This window comes from Rissa tridactyla, chromosome 1 (assembly GCF_028500815.1).
Source record: "Rissa tridactyla isolate bRisTri1 chromosome 1, bRisTri1.patW.cur.20221130, whole genome shotgun sequence".
NCBI lineage: Eukaryota > Metazoa > Chordata > Aves > Charadriiformes > Laridae > Rissa > Rissa tridactyla.
In genome coordinates this window covers 46,667,797-46,692,476 of record NC_071466.1, presented here as the reverse complement: position 1 = coordinate 46,692,476, position 24,680 = coordinate 46,667,797, and the positions used below count along the sequence as shown (strand labels likewise).

General features: G+C 35.8%; 1 protein-coding gene across 6 annotated transcripts in view; it reads left to right on the top strand.

The window, feature by feature from the left end:
* The window catches only part of DACH1 (dachshund family transcription factor 1), a 367,284-nt gene that overhangs the window by 174,317 nt on the left and 168,287 nt on the right, over window positions 1–24,680 (top strand). For all 6 annotated transcript variants that reach the window (XM_054220220.1, XM_054220230.1, XM_054220239.1 and 3 more), the window contains exon 3: window positions 18,508–18,669. In XM_054220220.1, the coding sequence (XP_054076195.1) occupies window positions 18,508–18,669 (162 nt within the window). The remainder of the gene's footprint in view (window positions 1–18,507; window positions 18,670–24,680) is intronic.

The following is a 24,680-nucleotide window of genomic DNA, read 5'->3' as shown; positions in this document are numbered from 1 at the left end:
TCTCAGTATGAGATAGGCCACATGAATCACCCTCTGGAAATGCCCGTGTCTCTTCATTGACTGTAGGGAACCAAGATGAAGAGTTTGGACTGAATGCTTAAATTTTAGAAGGTTAATGTTAAATTAGATGGGTGAAGCTGTCAATGTAGGTAAATTATTGTAGAAGTGTGGATACAGAACTGTGTCTGTATGTTGTCTGTTAGATGAATCTGTGGAAATGATCAATATGTTTTGAAGTGTTTGAAGAAGCTTAGTACGTTCTGGGTATAGTAATAAAAAGAAATAAGAAAAATTGCATTTTATCATTTGCACAAAATGCTGCATATCACGTGCATGCAATTTAGCAGGCAATCAAATCACATGTTAGTCAAGGATTGAAACTTCTGATATCCCTCTGGATTCGCAGAATTGTGTCTGTTACTGGCCTCTGGTAGCTGCATTCATGACATAACACGTACATATTTTAGTGCACTTAAAAAAGACTGATAAATCTTTTCCTGTGATAGTGAGTTGATACGCTATTTAAATAACCAAAGACATGGTGTTTCTTGATGTTAACTGCAATAGGATTGCTAGTTTTAATTTTAGCGTAAGAACAGTCCTCCAGTGCAGTAAACAAGGATAAATTAGTATAAACATTTTGCTTATTTAGAATGTTCCAATTAACTAATATTAATTTGCTAGAGCTACAATCCCAGATTCTTTTAGAACATATGTCCGCAACGATGCGAGTAACTCTACACTGTTCCCTCTAAAAATATACACTATTTCCAAAATAGCAAAAAACTCCAAAGACTTCATTTTTTAAATCTGAATCAGCATTCAGCGAACTTGGAAACACAGCTATCGAAACTGCTAAGTGCTGAATTCCATCTTCCCATGCTGACTGGAATAGTTCCTCCTTAAAAATACGTCTTTAAATACCTTCTCTGTCACAATGTCTACTTTTTTTTTTCGGTGCTACATGGGAGGACTTGAATCTCAAAATACATAATGTCCTGCAGTAATTTTCAGCGTGTTGAAACACTGAGAGAATCAGAAATATTTATAAGATCAGATGTGTCTGAGCTCTCCAATCTGTAGTAGTTGTCCGCATCCAGTTTTATTTATTGAATCTAGATGTAATTTTTCATATTATTATTGGAAAGAAGATGCTGATAATCCTCATGTCTAGTTATATATGTTTGCAAGGATAAACGTTCAGTCTGAATAGTAAATCTGGACACCTTAATTATATTAAAAGTTATTACCCTTTGTGTTTTATAATCTTCGGTTTTCCCGCAGACACCAGACAAAATTTGGTTGCGTATCTATCAAAGAGAAAACTTATATTCGTTTTTGTGTAAGTAAGGATGTACCTCATAATCCTTTAAAAAAAATCACATATAGATTATCACTTCTTAGACTACAGATTGCTTTTATTTTATTTTGTTGGTGTTTTGAGTCTCCTAATCCATATTTGCCTACTGTGTTTCAAAAGGGAATCAAATTGGTTTTGTGGTACATTAATGTTTTATGCAATATTCCATAGAGAACATTAAATAAAAATAAAAGAAAAAGGTTGACCTCTAACACTTACACCCATTTCTTATGTCAAACTGGGAGATGTTGAAAGCCCTATATGGTCGTAACCCTTCTATCTAACTGTGACCCTCCTTAACATTAAGCAGGTGACTCGATTAAACATAAATCAGGCATAAAATGCCCTGCATGAGGCAGCACAGTGAATCAAGCAAATTATCAAATGGCAAAACTCATTCTGTGCTCTGGGCAATGTAAGCTGCCAGCACTTATACATCAAAACTTCACTCAATGTAAGATTGATTTTATTTTATTTTGTTTATTTTAATTCCCTACAGCAAGCTGTGTTAGTCGTGTAAAACGCTGTCTGCATCATTATGTTCCTAAGAAATGCTTTTCTTGTTTAGCAAAGGACGATCGCAATCTTAAGCAACGTAATCTGTCTCAGACTAGATACGCTGCACTCTGTGGTGGGTTCTCATGGAGCTGATATTTTGTGCAATAATACCGAAACTTGAGCTTCTGTGATTGTATAGATTTTTTCTGTTTGTTTGTGAGTATAAACACACTATCAACTTTATCAAAAATGTGAGCACCAAAGGGATAATGTTATAAAATTGAATCACCAGTAGCCATAGAAGATATTTCCCAGTTTCAGTAAAGACGCTGGGATTATAGTGTGTAAGTCCAATCTTAAGGCAAGAATGAATTTTTATGTAAGATGATACATGTCTTCCTTTCACAGTTGCTTTTTATGCTGCCTTAAAACATGTCAAAATAATCCCCAGCAGAGGAGCCTAAAAGGAATGTCAGCTCTGTGGTTATGTAAATCGAATTGAGTGCTTTACAGCAGGTTTAAGATTTTTATAACTCAGGAGTTGTTAACAGCCAGCTGGTTTGTATCTGTTTTTTATGGTTATTCTTGTCATAGGCAGCCTCCACAATTTTTAATTATATTTTATGGTATGTGTTTTCCCTCCTCTTGAATCCCACAGCCACTCTTTGCTTCAAAAGATATTTTCCACTGGGAAGAGAAGAAGCATTGCTTTGGGACTCCATCATTAGAAATACTGTTGTATAATTACCTCCTGGTAACAACAGTGGAGTGTGAATCTCCATCGCAGATCTTTTACTTGCTATGCCAGGATGGAAATCTGTAGTATTCTGCACACCCGGTTACGATGTGATGCCTGCAGCCCTTAGCTCAGACTGTTGTCTTCTGCTTTTAAAGAAGTGATTTACAGTTTTTATTGCATTCACAATGCAAATTCCTCTTTGCTTCACACTTCAGGTTTTGAATACATGCTTTGTGCTTTGCGGATTTGATTGCGTTCCGTGTTCTGGATCACCACGCATTTTGTAACAGACGTTCTCAAAAATGCCATATTTTTTATTTATTTTCCTGACTGTAATAGTGATACTGGACAAACGTAATCTTTTAAATGATTTTATAGCAGTGTAATTTCAACAGTATAGTCTGACTCCCATCTGGAATAGAATGAATTTAAAATATACAGAAGAGCATTTTTCATGCCTGACAGCCTGAAAAACCAATGCCTTAGTTTTTGTTAGACTTTGAGAAGTTATGAAATATTTAGTTATATATAACTGTGAAGGCATTACCAGAAACTATGCGTTCTTGAATGTTTTACAGCATTTTGTGAGTGTCCTCCTTCCGTGAAAGGAAACGGACCGCTCTCTAATTGCCTTTAATGGTAGATCTTCCTATTGAAACACCTCCTCTCCTTGCAGATGTAATGATGTAAGAGCAAGAGTCTTAAATAATTGATGATATGGAGAAAGCTGTTTGTAAGATGGTTAAAAGACTGTTAAGCTTGACAACCGTAAGATAACAGAAAGACTACTCTAAGCCTTTTTTTACGTGAGGTTGAGAAAATTAACACTTGTTTTTAGTTACAGTCTGAAATAGCTACGGCCAATCTCACTTGAAAAGCCTATTTTGAAAGTGTAAAGGAAGTAATTTATGCTTTTGTATTGTATTCCAAGAATTGATTTGTGTAATCCAGTTTCATTATTTTAACAGACTGAAATCAATAGAAGTATTATCACCATACCTAATATATTCAGACATTATGACTCTATAGATCTTCTTGTATTACACAATATTATATTTAAATCTGAATGTTAAGCGTTTATTCTGACCCACTTATGGTCTAATGCCTAATGTCAGCAGCTTCTGAACTACAAATTCAAATATCTCCCTCTACTGAGTTGGCTTTATGTTCATTTTTAGAGCTACACAGGGGCGTACCATGTAACTAAACATAAATACACAGGATAAATACTTATTAGAAGAATTGGTTTATTTGGTAGAATTTTCTTTTTTTTTAATATAATTCAGTAGGAAATCCTCAAAACAGTTACCTTTAAAACTGCAAGGTTGCTGAAAATAAAGTTTGAATGTTGGTAAAAATATACTGATCTTACCAAAATACATTTTGGACATTTTATATTATTATTATTATTGTCAATTTTTCACAATATTAATCTTACTTGATAAAGTTAAGAATGCATAGGAAGACTGAGGGTGCAAATAGCAATGATAACAACAAAAATGAAGAAGATACTGCTTCCAAATGCATAAAATAGGAGTGCAATCAGTGCAGAAGTGATACAGTAGGAATAGCATGTATTAAAACAGTGAGATACATATCATATTATTTTTACACCTCCCCCATTATAGACACATAAATATATAGTATAACATTTTTAAACAAATAAACAAACCAAGAAAACTCATAGACCTTATGTTGACCAGATTAGGTACATACAAGATATTTCATGTTTTAGGAATTCGAGTACTGCAGCTATAGTTCGTGGCTTCACCTCTCACCTACCCCAGCCAGAATCGCCTGTATTTGCTAACCATGACCCGCAAAATTAATTGTCATTTCTTTCTTCTCAAGGGCTTTTGAGGATAGTGTGGGCTTTTTAATGATATTTATTTGTTCAGGGTTCCAAAATATATCTACAGATGATACCCCGGAAGCTAAAACTAATATATTGAATTTTAATTACTTCTTGTAGCCATATTTTAATAATTTGAAATAGAAATAATTCTATATTCAACAAACCTCTGCTTTAAGGAAGTACTGAACCTGCCCTAAAGTCTATATTTGCCTACAAGAGAAGCTCTCAGAAAATGGGAAGATACCTGCATATTTCAATCAGGCAGTAGCATTTCCAAGAAGATAATACTCGGGTGTTACTGTGTGGTCTGCAGTACTTGACCTGCTTGGAACCATTCATTTGAATAAATAAAAATACGCAGTTTTGACTTAATTAGAGAGTTTCTGTAACTGTCAGACATTATCCAGAAAGGTATTTTAGAGGAACAAAGCCTGTGTCAGGATTGAGTGAACGAATCAGTCTGGAAAAACATATCAACAACCGAAGAGGCTGTTGTTCACGTAAGGCTTTAATGCATTAACTTATGCTAGATTGACCTTTGCACGAGAATTTTCTCCAATGTTAATACTTCTCTGTTGAAAACAAACTTTAATTTTCTCCTTTTTGTGTGTTTACATTTCATTTTGGTCTAGAAGCTAAGTTCAGAATGGTGCTTTTACAAGATATATTCTTAACTCTAAATGAATGTAGAGATAAAAACTGATGTATTTTCCTACTGTATCCTTGAACAGGTACCCTGTTGTAATAGTTCTCAAATGTACACCTGTTTTTTCCTGTCTGTAAAGGATGGAAAGATTATTAGATAATCATATTGTTCCTCTTTCTTTTTCAGGCCATTTTTTTAAATGTCTGATGGCTTTATGGTACAATTAGATTAGAAGTATATTTTTTTAATCCTTAATATCCTGTTTTTCAGAATACGGCTTCCTTTACAGTCAACAAAAAAAAATAAGTAGTCACATTTTACAAACATAAGGTAAAATCATTATATTCCCTGCTGTTATTGTCAGTGATTTAGAAAAGTACATTTTGCATTTAACTGGCTCAGGCAGTAACAAAAGGATAGGGATTTTTAAAAATTTCTTTTTATTTTCATAAAGCCCTAAGTAGCTTTCAGGGAATTAAGCCTTTTTGACAAATCATCACAAACTCTGAGGTTTTTTGGATCTTTTTTTTTGGAAAATTGCTAAACTCTTGATCTTACTCCCTCCCCGCTTCAGCATTGCAATTGACCATATACTAACTTGAACTTCAAATTAGTAAAAAATCTTGTATCTGTTAAATTGATGGTTTTAAGAAAAAAACTCCAGCTAAACTAACAGAAATCCTAAATGTTTATTTCCTATTCTTTGTTAATGCCTCCTGGGCTCAAAAGTGTTCTGCGACCTTTTAAGGTACATGGTAAATTTGAAAGCAATGTTTCACTTTCATAGTTCCTTTGTGGATTTTTACCCATGTACACTTTACACTGAACTGCTGCCCTCACTTCTTAGGCAAGTTTAGTTTGCAATTTATGGACTTTGCCTTTATAGATTTAGAACCAGGGCTGATAACAATATTAATACATGCTTGGCATTTTCTTTTTATTTTTATAGCTTTGTACAATTCTTGACTGAGTTATATTAATAATCCTTCTGTAAGGTAAGGAAGTATTATCTCCATCTAATAGGTAGATGGGAGTAAAATTAAAATGTAGATGACATATCTGATACCTTCTGGTAATATCAGAATTAAAATTCAAGAGCCTCTAATTTCTTCTTCTGTTCTTTTGTTAGAACAATCATATTTTTAACTAAAAGGGCGAATTACATCAAAACTCATTCAGATATTATTCAGATATCTTCTTTCAGCGTCTCTGTTCAGATTCTTCTTGCTACCCACTAAGGATTTCTGTAGAAGGGATGCTTGGCACATGTGGTTAAGCAGAGATTTTGTAGGTGTAGGATAATGATCTGTTTGGATTTAATTTACAGATAACTGAAGATAAATCATAAGAAAATGGCAGGCAGGAGAATCAGACAGGCCATCAGCTGTCCAACCAAGTGACTGACCTAGGGGCATCTCTAAAACTGCCAAAATAACTGTTTATGGAATCTGCTAAAAAGCCAAATCCTGCTGCTAGAAAAAATATCTTCCATAATTTTGCATCTGCATCTTTTGTATGAACACATAGGATGAGAAAAAGAAAGTAAATACATGGTGAAGTATTTTGTGCTAATGGCATTCCGCAGATATTATTGCTTCTGTTAACGCTTGTGTGAAACACTTGATGCTAGTAAGAGTGGAGAGAGAGCACAAATGTAGGAGCTTTGAATTGGAGTAAAGTTTAGTTTTTTGGTCTTTATATGGTAGCTAGAAATAAAAACATTGGTTAAAATATCTCTGTGCAAAAAAGATAAGATTAAGGAAATTGATGTTGCAATTGGATGCAAAAAATATTTGATCCTATTGATAAAGTTGATATATCATAGAATGGTTTGGGTTGGGAGGGTCCTTTAAAGATCACCTAATTCATCCTCCCTGTCATATGCAGGGACAGGTTTCACTAGATCAAGTTGCTCAAAGCCCAATCCAACCTGAAGTTGAACACTTGTCCCCAGTGATGGGGCATCCACAGCTTCTCTGGGCAAATTGTTCCGGTGTCTCACCACCCTCATCGTAAAAAATTTCTTCCTTATATCCAATGTAAATCTACGTTCTTTCGCTTGAAAGCCATTGACCTTCGTCCTGTCACTACAGGCCTTGGTAAGATGTCTCTCTCCGTCTTTCTTATAAGCCCTGTTTAAGTATTGAAAGCCTGCAATAAAGTCTCCCTGAAGCCTTCTCTCTTCTCCTTCTCTGAACAACCCCAACTCTCTCAGCCTGTCCTCATAGGAGAGGTCCTCCAGCCCTCTGATCATTTTTGTGGCCCTCCTCTGGACCCGCTCCAACAGGTCCATGTCTTTCCTGTGCTGAGGACTCCAGAGCTGGACACAGTACTCCAGGTGGGCTCACCAGAGCAGAGCAGAGGGGCAGAATCACCTCCCTCGACCTGCTGGCCACACTTCTTTTGATGTAGCCCAGGATGTGGTTGGTTTTCTGGTGTTCTGTTGGTTTGGTGTAGAAATGTCAAAGTGTTCATTTAGGAAATTGGAAGTGTGAATCCATCCAAAATTCCTGTATATCATTAACTTTGTAGGAGGCAATCTTTTTTCCATGCACTGAAGCCATTTTATAACTCATTTCGTATTTCATACTCTTTCATATGAGGAATATCAATCACTTATGCTTGAACGGTAGCAGCTTCCAATGAAAATAGAATATTCCACTAAATTTCACTAAAGTTTTCCTGCAATGTAAGCTTTCTTACAACAAATGTGAAAATGGAAAAAAACCTAGTTGTAAATATTTTTCTTCCAAAACGTGGTCAGTTGAAACAACGCTATAGTGCCGCTTTTGAAATGTGTTTTCTGTAGTTGAGAAGGGCAGGGTGTCAACAGCAAAGAGAGAAAAATGTAAATACAAGCGCATGTATACTCTTCAGATTTGATCATGATACTACATTGTGCATATATGAATGTCTCCGTAGATGATATGGCATCTTTATTAAATATTGTTGCTGGAAGGACAGAATCATGTTGATTCATCTGCCTTTATTATGTGAAGCCTCACTGTATACCAGCCGTTGGTTAGCATGCAGCTTAGATAAAATGCAGTTCTCTTGTGGCCTGTTATTGCCTTTGAAAATCTGTTTTGATAGATGGAGGAACTGCTCTTTTTCAAGCTTGGCGAAGAATTATAGCATGGGACTAATACATCCAATTGAAGAGCAGAACAAACAAAGAGAATGCTAGAAATGTCAGATAAACCTTGTACCACTGTCAGAAAAAAAAATCTTAATTTTATGGGCTCACAAAATTGAAATCAACAATAGGACTGCATCCTTTTAAAAAGTAATTCCTGTGTTTCCAAAACTGAGCCTGTGTTTTAACACATCTTAACTACTGATTAAGAATTCATTTTTGAAGATACTCAACAATTCAGTGTAAGGAATTGCAACAAACCCTGTCATTTCCCCTTGTTTCCTCCGAAACTTATGCATGCCAAAAAAGCTTGAAGTTCTGTACCTTAGCAGTCCATGAGGTACGTTTCAGAGCTGACGTGTTCTTCACTTCACTTTAGAAAGTGGCCACCAAGCTTGTTGGGTTGTGTAGCACCAAATGCTGTAAATTACAATCAACATTTTAGATTTGAAATCTTATTAGCTACCTGTATGACTTCCAAAGTGATTTGAAATCAACATTAGTATCAAATCATTAGAATGTGCATGTTGTTCTGATTTCTAGTATAAAGTAATACCAATGCTCCTGTTCCGTTTTCCAAATTATTCATATGGAAAATTTTAGTGTAGAAGTTACAGAGTAGTGATGTCTTCATATGCATATGTACTTCTTATCAGAAACAGGCTATGCATATTTTTATGCGAAAAATTAAAGACATGGTCTCCATGTGCTTCATCTCCAATGTTGATACTCACATTGCTAAGTACTGAGATTGCATCTTGCAGTTGGTTGAAGTTAGATTACTTGTAGTGGGGATAAAAAAAGTGAGTTATTATCTAGATACTAATTATGGTTTTGTCGATTATTTTTATTACTCACATCATCCCACTGTTGTGCCGCTGTTTGTGTTGCGAAGAGATACGGGTGCCTTCAAACGTAAGAAGCCACCAGAGCGTGGTTTGTCTGGTGCTTTGGTCAGCACTCAGGGTGTTGCCCGTGGAATTTAGTGTCCTGTTACCCAGTGCAACAGGTACAGGTAGAGCATTTAGGTGAGAGAAGACTGTCTGTAAGGACTGACTGCCTTTTGATGTGAAAGCAGGACTACACGGTGCTCCCCGTAAGTCATTATCACAGCTACTTTGTACAGTATCACAGTCCTGCATCGCAGTACAATACTCTGCTATCACTGTGCTGTGATAGTACATTTAGCCCCATGCCTTGCCTGTGGCGCAGCGTAATGCATAATGGATCTGACAAAACTTAAAAAAGAAAAGGAGGGGGGAAAAAAAAAAGAAGAAAAAAAGAGCCCCAAAGCCACTGTGCAGCTCTTGAAGTCACAACACTTCAAGTGAATAGGGGGATGGTGGAGGAGAGAGGACTCTCCTGACCCTTACAGGTGGATTCTTTACGTTTTGAAACATGAAAATTCTCTTACCCAACTTTCTGTGTTAAAACAATGGTGTATATGCCTTGAAATAACTGGTGGACTTCTGGGATTTTTTTTCAGCGTTATATTGACTTCTGTCAATATAATGCTTGGTGCAACCTGCTTTGTGCACTGCAAAGGCAGAGAGGCAATCAGAAGAGTATTACAGAATTTGTCAGTATATGTTGTAATATAAAGGTTTCTGTTTTCTTTTTTGGGGTGTGGGAAACAATATCTACTTTAAAACTAAATATGACAAAACAGAGTCAAAATTGTTCTTTAAAGATATTTTAATTTTTATTTATACATGTAGCATATGCTTATGCTGTTAATAAATAAACCAATGAAAACCTTCTTTAAAATATCTTGAAATAGTAGTTTGTATTTTAAGGGTCTACTGAAGATACACTGGTTAGGAGCTAGGATGGAAGGCAGTTGTTTGCAGCTAAGGCCCTGCATTCCGTGCCTTCTCTTTTCACAAGTAGAAATAATGCAGTTTTCGTTTCTTGAGGAAGGTAGAAACCTGAAATAAGTCTGAGAATCTAATCTTGCTTTCTTTGAAGAAAAGTGTTGCTTTGGGACCAAAGCCATAAAGGCCACAAAGGCTTTGATACCACATTGAGTAAATATCGGTGGGCTGTTTCTTCAGCGTGTGGACCCAGTGCAGAGAAGAGGTCCCTCTGCAGGCACATCCATCCCACCAGAAGGCTACAAAAGCTAAACCTGCACTGCTGTGGTCCACAGCTGAAATCTCATTTTATTCTGAACTTGTTCTGATGCCACAAATACTTATACACATGAATAAGTTAAATTTCACACAGATGATTAGGTGCTTGGACTAGAATGGGTCTATCGGCAAGAATTCAGCAATTCTGTTTGCAAGGCTGAGCTCGGAAGTTGTAGGGAGATGTACTTCCATGGGGCCATGAGGCTGCCTCAATCCTGTTTAGATATTAGTTTAATCAAAGAACTGTGTGCCATTACCCCAGGATCTGTGTCAAGCTGTGGATTAGGTTTATAAAAACACCTACAAAAACTCCTGCTGGTTGAAAGATTATAAGTATTTAGCTACATTACTGCTGTTACAGGCATGAACACCTCCTTTCAGTATTTTTGAATCGTAGCAGTGTTACAATTAATTAGTTGTGTCCGTCTAGTTATAAATTAGACTAAAGTTAAAGGCTAAGGTTGTATTAAGTACTACGGATTTTCTTACTGTTTTTGACTGTATACCTTAAACTGAAATACACTTCTCTAAACTGGACACAAAGAATATGTCAATAAAAGACGTTGTAGTTAGTCAAATCTAAGAATGTTAAATCAAGAAAATTCATGGAACACCAATAACGACCAGTAACTGTCATTACGTGAAAACTTTTAATTTCTCATAACAGCGAGAATAGTGTTGTGAGAACATGAGATAATACACACAAAAAGAAGAAAGGAACTTCTGTTTGCAAAAAGTGCAGGGAAGTTGTTCCCATAATAAGTCATTCTATTAAACAAGAGCCATTATTGCACTCTAGCAATGCAAATGTAAAACAGAAAGTCTGTTAGGAACCAAGCATCATTGTTAGCATAATATATTGTTAGTATATATATTTTCCCTTCCCATTTTTTTTTTTTTTTTTTTTGGAATTGCATGCTATTCGGTTAAAAATAATGTGGATCAAGATTTGACACTTCAGGAAAAGTATTTTTTATATTGTTCAAAGCTGACCTCTGCTTTTAAAAAGGCTTGATCTGCACTTTTTCATCTGTTTAGAAGCATACATTTTTGGTTAAGAAATTGAAGACAATCTCTTTGTCTTTTTCCTAAGCTGGGGAGGTTGAGATAAAAAAGAATGCCCGCTTTAAAAGTCACACATGGCTGTAATTTAAGATTTTTTTTACCTCATTGTCCATAACAGTTGAAAGAAACCTTCAATGAAAGTTTATTAACTAGGCCAATGCCTGAGGCAATAAAGGTTCATTTATTACCAGTTTCTTGGCTGTTTTTCTTCTTCTATTTTTCCGTTAAACTCATAGCGTAAGATAATACTTCACAAAATTAAACCTTTGACCTTCTGTGGAGTTAAGTCGCCTTTGATTAGATAAAGTAACAATTTATGGTCCAGCATGAGGTTGCACATGAAATGAATAATGCAACAGACTGAATGAGAACTGAGAATCTATTGCTTTTGAAACGATGACTGTTGTTTAAGAAAGAATGTTCTCTCTTAATTGTATTGTGCATTCTGGTAGGATTTTAAACTGTTGCTGAAACGTACAAAATAGCCAGGCAGTTATGCAGTACACATTGTTTAATTCTGTCACAATTGCAGCAAGTCAATAATAAATTCACAAATTACAAAACCCCGTTAAGCTATAACAGTTAGTCATTTTTTGTGGGATTTGAAACACACTTTATGATTTCACTTTTTACTCTTCAGTATAAAGGAATAAATCCATGATAAAGAGTAACTTCATGGAATGCAAGTCCACCAGTTCTATAAATGGCAAATATTAGTGATAAAATAAGTACCTTTAGGCATTTTTTTGCATCATTGAACCTGCTAGCACTTCTCATTCAAAAAATACAGTCTTAATATTAACTTCTAGTTACTTTTAACAAAACAAATCAAGAGGACACTACTTTCTAGGTGAATGTTTTATTTCTGCAACTGTGTTATTAATTGCAGAGACACGTTGTAAGTAAAAAGATTTTTAGATTTGAAGATTGCTGTGGAAATTTATCTCTTTTGCTTGTTGATTTTAAATGCAATACCCAGACCTCAAAATTCATATTGCAATTTAGGAGTAGTTACAGGAAAAAGGTCTGATTAGTCTGATGAACAACAGATGGTTTGAGCCTCACATACACTAGTTTCCTCCCAGTGCAAGACTGGCAGTTTCATTTTAGTTGCACCAGTCTAAACCAGATCACACAGCGGAACTTTTCTAAGTATTCCTTCTTTAACAATATTTTATTTATTTATGTATGTATTTATTATGATTCCTTTAATAATAGCCCTTTTAAAGATGTTAAAAATAGATCAGGATGAGCAGTTTCTGCTGAACCACACACCAAGTTGAACAGGAAAATAGAGCTAGAAGGGCCAGACAAATATTTCTTGTTTATCCCAAAATAACAGGTAATTAAATTTACCAATACTGGATCAATCCAGGCAGCTTAATAGAAATAAGGCTTTTGGACAACTGTGAGATTCCAGGCCTACATTATACATGAAGAATGCTACTAATGAAACTCAGTACATTTTAGCAGAACATTATGGTGTAGTCTGAAGTTCCCCTTTCTGCAATCCAGTCTATGTAATCAGACCTCTGTCCTCCTGCAGATTGCTTTCCCCTTCTTGTTTTATGTATCACACTATATAAAACACCCATTAGATCAGAGACTAACGTTAGGATCCTATTTCACTTGAAATAACTGGGCAGCAGCGTAATAAGCTACCAAAAACTTGTACCTGAACTCCTGAAACCCGTGAAACCAGTGCAATAATCTACAGTGATCGGGGTCAAGTCCTAGGAGGTAACCCTGCCTCTTTCTCAGGCGGAGTTTTTCAGATTTTAGTAAGAATTTTGCCCAAGTAAGAGCCTCAATGTAAAATCTGGAGTTAAGTCAAGAGAAGACATGAATTATTTTCAAGTCAGTACTACTGAAATAAGCTATAGGAAAAAGGATTAAGCATTAATTTGAAATAATGAAAGGAGTTCTTTCAGAATTTAGATGAGATTTGGACCTCCTCCCACGCAATGAATAAAGCATTTCTGCAGAATGAACTTTCCAGCAAATAAATGAAATTAAATGTAACGCGCTACTGACAGCTGTATTTTGGTTTTTTGCCTGTTCTGTGATGGGAAAGGTAAGGTATCTTGAAAATGTTCTCAGAGTCCTAAAGAAAGAGGCTGTGAAAACACAGTATATATATTACTGGATTTTTTATGTACTCATAAATATGTATATATATGGTATATATACGGTATATATAAAGGAAGGTAATAGTTATATTAAGGAAGTTATTAATTATTTATTTGAATAACTATTAGGATTTATAATTACTATTAGCCATAGTTATGTGAAGGAAGTTAAAAGTGAATTAAGATCAGTAATTTCGTAAGTTGTCCCAGGACCAAGCTTAGGCATACAATTCAAAAATGTGTATTTTGAGACACATTTGAGGCTGAAAAAGTTACGCTCATTCGTCCTGTTCTTTTTTCCTTCATAAATAGGACACATCCTATTTTCCTTCACAAATACAACACAAATGTGTTGTAAGCTGCTCGTGCCATCAAAACTGAAAGTTTTAAGAGCTCTCTCTTAAGGCAGGGAATAGTATTTGTTGGAAGGCAGAAACCCTGGATGTGATTTAGTGCCCACCAGTAATTCGTACACATTTTGAAAATCTGTCATGATATATGACAGCTCTCTCGGGTGCTTTGCTTTTAAAACAGAATTGTTTTCTGAAGATGCTATGGTTTTTGTCATTGTTTTTCCATTTCATTCACTCATTTTTCAGCATTAGAGACCACACATACTGGGCATACTTCTGGTCTCATTCTCACCCACGAAATTCTGACTTCAGTAGAGTTGCACGGGTGTAAATTAGACTAGAACTTGGCAGGAGAAAGCTTATGATTATATTTGGCAGAGGCAGCAGGCTGCAACTTTATTAACATAATTAACAGCTACAAACACACCCAACAGGCCAAAGTAATCTAGTGACAGAAGAGAGAAGGTCTTTGTAGGGAAGGATCATTCACGCTTTCTTTTGGTGTTCTGCTTCTTGTTCCTGAGTTCCTACTAAGGCTTGGAGAGCTTTCAATTGAGCTGTAATTCAAATTCATACGGCTCCTACAAGACACCTTGAACAGACTTTTGCTGATGAGTCTATAGCAACTGTCAGCAATACGGAGATTACTTCAGAAGCGTGATGGCTGAATTGAACTTTACTTTCAGATGTTTTGCTTTTTGAATTAAATTGTTGGACAAGATTAATTGCACGCAGTAAGAGATTTAAATGAATAGCTTTATAAAGCATTAAAGTTCTAAGTATGTCACATGGGAAAAAAGCTGTAAGGTTTAAATGAATAAATGTATTTAATGCATAAAATGTCTAGGCTAATTTTTTTAATTCCTTTACTAACATCTTTTATTGAAAAACCATACTTTATTCATCCATCTTAGTTATACTGCTGCGGTTGTGGTAATTTAATATTCCTGCTCTTCGCTAATCTTCTGGTTCAACAGAAGTAAACAATAGGTTTCATAAATTAAAAATACGCTCTTCAGAACATGCTTCTAAAGATAAAAAACAAGGCTGTAAACATTTATGACTGAAACAAACTAGATTGTTCAAATACTGCCATGATGTATCATGTATATCAATATGGCACTGATATCAGTTAGAATGCAAACAAGGTTTTAAATGATGTGCCCCTTCATTTCAGCTGGAGAATCCGCTTTACACCATCTGCCTATCAGATGGTTAGGAACCAGGACTGCGTATTAATGCCACATGTTCGATTTTCTTTCCTCTTGTAATGGTTAGATTCATATTGCTAATAGCTGTGCATGAGCACTGTCGATGAAATTTGTGTGACGATGGAGTGATGAGATATTTATAAAGCTGCCTGTCTCACTGCATAATCAGCAGGAAGAATGCCAGACATAAACAACTTATCAATTTCAGAATATTAATGACAACTACCATTGACTTTAATCCATTGAATATTTTGGCCTGGATACTTTTTATCTGTTCAAATAAATATTTGTAAAGAATAAAAAATATCTAAATGGCTGTTGGATGTGTTCCTTATTTCTTTCATTTCAGTTGCCTTTATAGGTGACTTCTGGTTATTCCATACTTCAAGATAAAATTTCTGTAGTGTAGAAAAGTGTGCATCTCAGAAATTCCGTGGCTACTTGTTGTAAGAGTAAAGTGATATTAAATAATGTTTAGGTCAAAAGGCTTTCTCAAACAACCAATTAAAAAAAAAAATCTCAAGTATTTACCCAAGTATATACCTGTACCTGAGTAATGCAAGGGGCTCAGCACCTTCCTTACCACTTGCTTGGCTATATTGTGGTAGTTAAGGGATAGAAAAAGTAACAGTAAAGCATAAACTGTGCTGCAGTCAGGAACTGCTGTGAGGAACGGCATTATTAAGCGATATTTCTGAGGTTTATTCCTTACTTACATTTCCCCCCTACTTACACCGGTGCTTATACGAGACATGCATTTCAGATTTGTACAGTTTAAATTAATTGCTGTATAGCAAAGTAATCATTTCAGTCACTTACGCGGTTGTATGACAAAAGGAATGAAACTAGAAATTTAATTTCTGCTTTTTTAAATTCTGGTTTATTATCACAAGCATTATCTTGCGAAAATCGTACTACAGAACTAAGCAATCTGTATTTTAGTTTCCCAGTCCCTGTCCAAAGGTTATGGCTTCCTCTAGAGAGAAGCAGTGCGGCCTACTTTGGAGAGAAGCACTGAAGTACACTTGGTCGCAAATTTTGTAACAAAAGAGAGTTTGTATTTTAGCTGGCTGTGACCGGGTCATTACCCCAGTGAGACACAGTATTTACAGGTGGGTTCACAAGCCCAATGTCCAGTGTCTGTTTAATATGGTATTTTTGGAAGCTCTTAAAAACTGCTGGTCTGGAAGTGCAGTCGCAGCCAAAAGTTTGAGGCCTGCTGTTGTATTCATTAGTTGTATCGTATTTGAATATCCCTCCAAAGGATTGTTCTTTAAAGATGCTAGTTTTAGCTTGTCAGCAATGTATATAAAAAAAGGAAGTATAGGTTATTGTATTGTTTAATGTGCACAGGATGCAAACCGAAGTTCAGAGGTGCACCATCCCCTTTTCTGTGGCCTAATTTAGAGACTGTAACCAAATTTGTATAATGTATAACTTCATATCCTTCCTCTAAGGTAAAAATATCATTGGAAGCAATCCATGTTATTGTCAATACCTTCGTAAGATCAAAACATGCACAATTTGTAATAGTAGAAGAAGCTAAAATAAAATTAAACCCTTGTATTTATCCACCTTCTGATATGATTTTTTTGGCTTTTGGTACCTCTTCTTCTACCTGAAATAGCAGTTTTCTAAATAATATTGATGTGCCTATGCAGAATGTAATTATCACATACTTGGTAATTCTCATTGCACTCGGAGGTGTTAGAAGTCAGTCTGTGAGGAGGGTCGGGAGGCTGGAACTGTTTGCTAATCTTTATGCGGTCATGCAAAGAAAGGAAAACAACCTTGAATCAAGCCACAATATATATATATCTTCAAAGGCACCTCATATGCCACCTCTTCGTTTTCCCTGGGATGGCAGAGATTCCTGGTGTCCGTTCACCTTCTGCCTTCTCCCCTCTGGATTTTGCCTCTTGTCTCTCCCTATCGCTAGCCGAAAACATGGCAAGAGTGAACTCATTTTCCATTTAACAAGGCAGAGGAGACAACCAGAGGCTCTTGGAAGCAATGGTGGTAGCAATATTTACCTCAGCAGCCTGGGATTATTTGCTTATTTGGTCCTTCCTGCTAAATTGCACTCTTCCCATGCTGGGCAGCAGCCTGGGCCCACTAGAACAGTAAGTTGTGCAGTTAATTCCTCTTGAGATCCATAAGACACTTCACACCTCTCAGAGCAGCTGAAAATCAGACAAGCAGGCACCTTTAAACTAATTACACTGAGTTTTTTCAAGCCTTCTCCACCACCAGGGCAAGCATCTCGATTCAAAAGGACTGAGGGCCTGTTCTCCATGCGTGGCATCACAGGCTGAGGGCTGGGATTGCATCGCTGGGTAAAACTTGCCTGGTTTAATGGTTTATCTGTGTTTTCTTGCAGTTAATTCTCATTAGTTCCATCTCTGCCCCCTGGATCAGCCGTGTGGGGTAGGCAGCTCTTGCGAGGTTTGACACAGACTTCTCTCTGCTACCACCCAGGCTGGGGCAAAGGGATCTGAGTGGGTAGCAGCACTGTTCAGCGATGGCAGAAAAATTATCCTGCCTCAAAAATTTATGACACTGAGTAACGACTGTATGTAATTTTGAGTTTTGAAGGCATTGCTGGGCCATTTCTCTAATTGCTTTCAGCAAAGAGGACTTTTCTTTTTTTTGTAAGACATTCTTGTAAATGGCTGGATGGCAGAAATTCGGTTTGGTAGGAAGAGCACTTGGATTGCCTGAAGTTTGCTTTGGGATTGGGATTAAATGGGTTTAATAATTCCTTTCCTCACTGATAAATGCCTTCATGCCTTGAACTTTTGGGGAAAGCAGAATAAGCATTTTACCAATGTTCAGCATTTCTAACCTTTCTTCTAAAAACGCTTCCTAGAGTGCCTACACCTCCTTGCTGTTATGTGTGAAATGAGAAATAAATATCTGGGTTCTTTCATCTGTTACTCTTAAATAGAAGTTACAGACCTGTTTTTTTCTGTTTTCTTTAGCATGGCAAACATTTTAGATCTAAAGGTTGAGGTTTTTTCTAAGTCCAGTTTTGTACATGTTCACCTCTTCATAACCAGACACTTAAGACACTATTTTGAAGCTAGATGAGATTTCTGAAAGCATGTATTTGTATCTCCAGTTAGTTAGGGTGGTGTTATGGCTGCAGTTACTGGATACCAAGTTCAGATTTAGGTGAACATAGAGAAATAACTATCTAAATAGGATGCAAAGCATTTTACTTGAAAAAGTTAAAAAACTTCAAATCAGATGAAGAACAGTACTCTGCAACGTTCAACGTTCATTATATAGCAAGCATAGAGGAAGAGTATCAGTCTTAGTCCCTACGATAATGAAGAATCATAGAATAATGTATATTAAATTTTGTTCATACTTATTTGCAGGCCTGACAGCAGCAGCTGCAGCGGCAGCAGCTGCCACCAACGCCGCCATAGCAGAAGCAATGAAAGTGAAAAAAATTAAATTGGAAGCTATGTCCAACTATCATGCAAATAATAACCAGCATGGAGCAGACTCTGAAAATGGAGATCTGAACTCAAGCGTCGGTAAGTCTCAGACACGGCATTATTATATGTCCACAATGCTCTGGTATTTTATTAAAATGGCGATCCTTCTGGACTTCCTCCTGAAGTCCTTGATTTGGTGTGAAAAGTTGCATATTTGTTTTCCTTTTCTTACTCTTTTTAGTTTTAGTTTTATATCTGACCTTTACACCAGCGTTCAGCATTGTTACTATTACAAAAACATTCTTTCCTTTGCAGGTTACTTTTGCAGACTTGAGTTAATATTTTCCATGAAAGAAAGTGGTTTGATTGCTTAGAGTTCATTTTTCAAAGTACAGGTGGGGTGACAGATGATGGTGTCAAAGCGAAATTTAACAATGTCTCCTGCTCAGTGTGCTGGGTATCGACTTTAGGTAATTCAGAACACAAGCTTGAAAGCAAAATATTTCATACTTTCATGTGCCCTGTGACAAAAGGAAAACATACATACACAATAAATTATTGCCATGCTCTGCAGTTCCTATCATATTTTATTTTAATAAACACATTCCTAAAATGTAGTTAACAGTTTTTTCCATTTCTTAAGCACCCATCAGCAACTCTTGTTCTTTCTCAAAAAAGAATTGTTTCCGTATACTTTATTCATTTGTTTGGACGATTTGTTTTGCTAAAGCATACTTCAAAGCTAGAGTAACTTTTTGTTGTTGTTGATTAAATCTTTAATCATCTGTGTGTGTCTGCTGTAAAATGTTTTGTTATGCCATTTCATTGTATTGGCTCCTTTTATCATGTTGAGACAGTATTAACTCAGCAACAGAAATTCAATGACAAAGAGGTACGTTCAGAAGACTGCAGGCAAGATTGGTGTATATTGGAAAAAAATGACTTAAGATAGGGGTTTTTTTTGTTTTTATTTTGCCTCTTTTGTTTAGTTTTGTGTATTTTTTAGTTTTTCATCTCCTAAATAAATCTGAAATGAGTCTTAGAGAGTTATGTACTAGCCTTTACATAAATAAATATGTGTTTGTGAACAGCGTTTCTGTACAGTTCGGTAAGCATTGGTAGGCTATTATTTAGAAATAATGTGAATTGCAGTTCAAAGAACTGGTTCGCCTAGGTACAGGCTATTTTAAATAACAACAATATGTATGCATCGCTGCATAAGGAGACAACCAGATTTTTTTCTTTTCCTTTTAAGGAAAGGCTTAGAGAAATGCATCTGCGATGGTGAAGAAAATAGTCTTAAATTAGTTGTGTTAGTACTCAGATACCAACACGCGCAGTCACTAGAATGTTAGTGGAAAGATTGTCCTCTTGGAGAGAAGACAAGAGGGGTAGAGAGCAGGTGTATTTGCAATCTGGGAGCAGGAGATAGGTACAAATGAAGTGGAAGGACCAGGTGGCCCCTAGCAGACTGGAAGGAAAGTAAAGTAATGAGAAAGAGTGAAAAGTGTAAATACCAACTGGGAGGATAGAGAGTCTTTATTAGACCTAGAAGCCAGTTTAGATTTGAATTTCAGACCTAGATGCATGCAATATGTGGAACAAAATGTTGAAATGTTCGATTATGGAACTGTTATTCTGCTTGGCAGTTCTAGAGCCAAACCACTTGTACATCCGTGGTCATGGAAAAGTTAACAGGAAATCGACATGTAAAGCATGTGAAGTATTTGTAGGAGAGTGGATGGAGGGAATGTCTGAATTTTCTCTGAATAAAAAAGAAAAAAAATAATCTATTTTGAAATCATCGTTTGAGGCATAATTTAGATAACTAATCTGCTCTTCTTACACAGCTTAATCATTTTCCTTGTTTAAGAAAATACATTCTAGCTATTTTAGTAGGGCAAAGTTAGCGGAGCAAGATTACTTATTGTCATTGTCAAAATTTCCTCTCAGCCCCTTAACTTACTTGTTAACTTCAGTTAATTTCCTGATTTAACTGAATGAAGAACTGAGTTCATTTTGTTCAGAAAAAAATGACTCTTCTGAGTAGAGTGAGTAGCATTCCAGTTCACTCCATTCCGTGAGGAATGGTTCTGGAAATACAGTGTGCTTGTTTGTGCATCCGGTCTTGAGCTATACGCTCCCTATAGAGGTTTTCTCAAAAATAGTTTGCATTTATTTGTTTCTTTTATACTGAGCCCTATCTAGTGTCCAGAGTCGGTTATGCCTGTGGAATCAGAGAAGTGATTCCTACTACTACTAATGCCAGAGTATTATTAGGTTCATGAAGAGTTAAGTCTCTATTTATTAGTTGCATTTTTGAAAATTAGCATATTGTATTATCTTGACAAGAACTCATATTTCACCTTTGCAGTAGGTGTGTGCTTTTTTCCCCTGCATTTTTTTCAGATGTTTATTTATGTCTTTTCAAATAAATATTATCAAGTCCATATACCATCAGTGTTTTAAATTCTAGCTTGTTAGGCATGAATTTGAAATACTATGTACTGAATGTTGACAGGAAGAAGGAATAAACCGAAAGAAAATAACTTGATTTTGGTTTATATTTTAAATTATGTTATGTGCCTGACCAAACTGAAAAGCAACAAACAAACTAACCAAGCGGGCTAAAAGCTTAACTGCTATATCTTAGCCTATATGTAACAGGCATTATGGTATATTAAGGTACGTGGATTGATAATACTGTGTTCTTAGGCTGTTCCAATGGTTATGTAAAAGAAGACAATTAAAATTTGGGCTCTTGAGTTGTATTGTCAGGTTTACTTCTGAATTGTCTTGCTTTTTGGTTTTAATCAGATGCTTAATGTGAATTATAGAAGTCATTTTTGTAGATGTGCATTGTATAATTACAGAGGGTTACACAAATTTATTAACTATTTATTTATTAACTTGGTCCTTTGAAGCAGTGGCCAAAAGGTTAGTGAGTGAAGGGAGTTAAAGGAAGCCAATGATACTAATAAGTAATTATTTTATATCCCTCAGTTTTGTATGGTAACCTTGAGCTTGTATCCTCCCACCAGAATTATCATTTAGAAGGGGGAAAAAAGAAAAAAAAAAAAGAAATTACAGAGGAATCAGAGTGAGGTATTAGCACACTGAGTAAAATATATGGCTGCAACGCCTTTCTCCCCCATCCACAATCAATTGGATTCTTTTAGTTTAATATTTACTTGCTAAGATGAGATGCTAGTCTGCATGGTGATAAACAGTCTGCTACTGGCATCTGAAGGTGACCTGTCAGTTCATATGGACAAATCTCCTGCTTACTGAAATGTACAAAATAAATCATTAAAGCAGGCAGGTGCTCATTCCCAGATTTAAATCACCATAGATTTATGATTTGAATTAATGCTTCATTTGGTCATAGAAATAGATGCTGAGACAAATGATATGCAGTGGTTGGGGCTTTCATACTGTAGCCATCCTAATATTGATTACTGAGATGTCTTTGCAATCTCTTGTTTATATCAAGTACTGTCTTGTGACAGCTTGGCTGATATGAGCTACATTGCAGATAAGAAGGAAAAATGTCCTGGGTTCTTTTTAGTGGCAATTCTACGTACAACATGCAGGATAGATAAATTACTGGGTTTTTGTTTAAAAAATGAATTCTGTATGGCAGCAAACAAACAAACAAAAAAAGATTGTGCTGTATGTATGTGTTTTTTTTTATTTAATTGCAGAATTAAAAGAAAGAGAGTGACAAGGTCAAACTTTAAATTTCCTTGCAGAGGTTCTGCTCTTTGTCATATTAACATTTTAGGATGATACTAGGATCAGTTGTATGTTTACTGGCTAATACTACAAAGTTATAGATAGGTAGAGCAGCTCGATTATTTCCTTGCTGCTTAAGTACTTACAGCCCTGCTATCATACTTCATTAACCTGCAGCAGCAGAAGATAGAAGCCTTTGAAAATAAATATGTTTAAAGCTATTTATGTGAGCTAGGCTTTGCTATCTATAACTTGGTAGGAAGTGTAGAACAGTCCCTATACTTTTGCTTCCCGACCATTTTATATAATGAAAACACTATGCATACACTTTAGGGAATACTCAAAGGATTTGTAAAGACCTTTGCCACTTGCTAAAATCTGACTCATAAAACTTGTAAACAACTATCAACAATAGTAAATTACTTGCTTAGTAGGAAATGAGTTCATATCTATTCAAAATGTGATCACAAAACAGATGTCCCAAGAAAATGTCATTGTTTAAACTACATTCATACACAAAAAAAATGCTATTATTTCTTTAAGGAAGTGAAGCAATCATGAAGACTTTGGTGTTTGCAGTTTCTAAACACAGTTAGGAAATACAAGGCAACATTTTACACTTGGCTGGGACGTTAATCCATAAACAACCACAAAACGTGTTGAAAATTAAGAGGTTTTCTTGGCATGTTAGGTTTCCTATTCATCTGCATTACCTTGCAATATTTAAAATTATGAGACAAACGCAAGGTTTCCTGTGATCTGTTGTTCAAAACTAATGGCTGCTTGCATACTATTATTCTTTTTTTTTTCATCCAGAATCAGAGATAAAATGATTTAGGTGAAATTATTTTTCTCCAGTGACCTTGCCCAATAATAGAACAGTACAAAATGCAGTCATTTCCTTTTTCTAAACACACATGTCTATTTTGAAGGAAAGAATTACTTTTATGGTTTCAGGAAAAAGTCTTGGAGACCTTGAAAAAGCAAATAAAAGGAAACAGAGAATGCAGGCCACTGAGCACAGCTCTGCAGTTGCACATCTGATTCTCTGCCTTGGCAATGTTAATGAACCTCAAATCCTCCCTATAATTAGATGAGGGAATTGCTTATATTTTCAAACAGATGATGCTGCTATAATGAAACGATTGACAGGGAACTTAAGAGTGTCTACAGTAGTCATTTGGTTTCCGGGTTTGGGGATTTTTTTTTCCTTCCCTTTTTTTTTTTTTTTTTTTTAAATGTAAAAGGAAGATTGGCTGTAGAAACAGGTCCTGGGAGAGGTAGTAATTTACACAGAATGCTATGACAGGTGTCTTTGTATAGCACGGAAATAAAATGGAAGAGAGAGGAATGATGGGCAGGTACGGCAATTTTTTGGGAGGGGGTGTCCTGTGCTTATTCTGCTTGGGTTCTTTAAAAGGGGCCGAGACTCAAGAGATGGATCCGGATTGAGTGCACAGCTGTAACTGCTGATGAGCTAATTGCTCCTTATCTCTCAGCCCCATTCATCTTCATTTTTTACCAATTACTGAGAATTATCTGTGTTCTCAGTTGGATATGAGAGTTAATCCTTTTTGGTTAAGCTGGCAGTACTGTGAGCAGATTCCAAATCGTAGGGTGAAAAAGCCAGAGCAAGCTTGTTCTCAAACTCTCTCCAGTTCAATGACAGTATCACTAGTTCATAAGAATTTTTCTATTGTTTAACAGATTAAACACTGATTTATTATTTTTTACTTCAGTACTTTCATTAGTATGTATTTTTCTCTTTAGTGTATACTGAGTGCATATATTCCTAGTTGGATGGATGTGCTCCCTTTCTAAAAACATGCAGTTGCAAAGATGAAAATAAGATAAACAATAACTTCAGACCAGAACTATTATTTGCAGTATTTCAGTGTTTATTGTATGCTACGTAAGAATTCTTTTAAAGACAAGACTGTACGTGTAACTTTGACATCATGGGACATAAGACAAATGCTTCTCAGTGCCATGTAGCTACTTTTGTAAACTTCTTTGAGATCTGTGGGTGAAAAGCATTGTCTAGATTTTTAGCAAAGGCAGAATCATACAGCCTTAAGGACAAATGTGCTGTTGAGTACATCATATTTCAAGCTAAAGGAATGCTTTCATAAACCTGTGCTTTGGAAACACACAGAATACCAGAAACAGATCATTTGGTTATAGTCAGGCAACTAAACTTTGGTTTGGAATTTTGCTTGTCTTCATGATGGCATGGGAAAAAAAAAGTATCTTGCATTTCATAGCTGAAATATAATTTTAGTTTATCAACTAAGAATATAATTTCTCTGGATCGCTTCTCTGGCCTTTTATGATTGTTAAATTTGCTAAACAAGGCAATGAATTGGATATTGTGA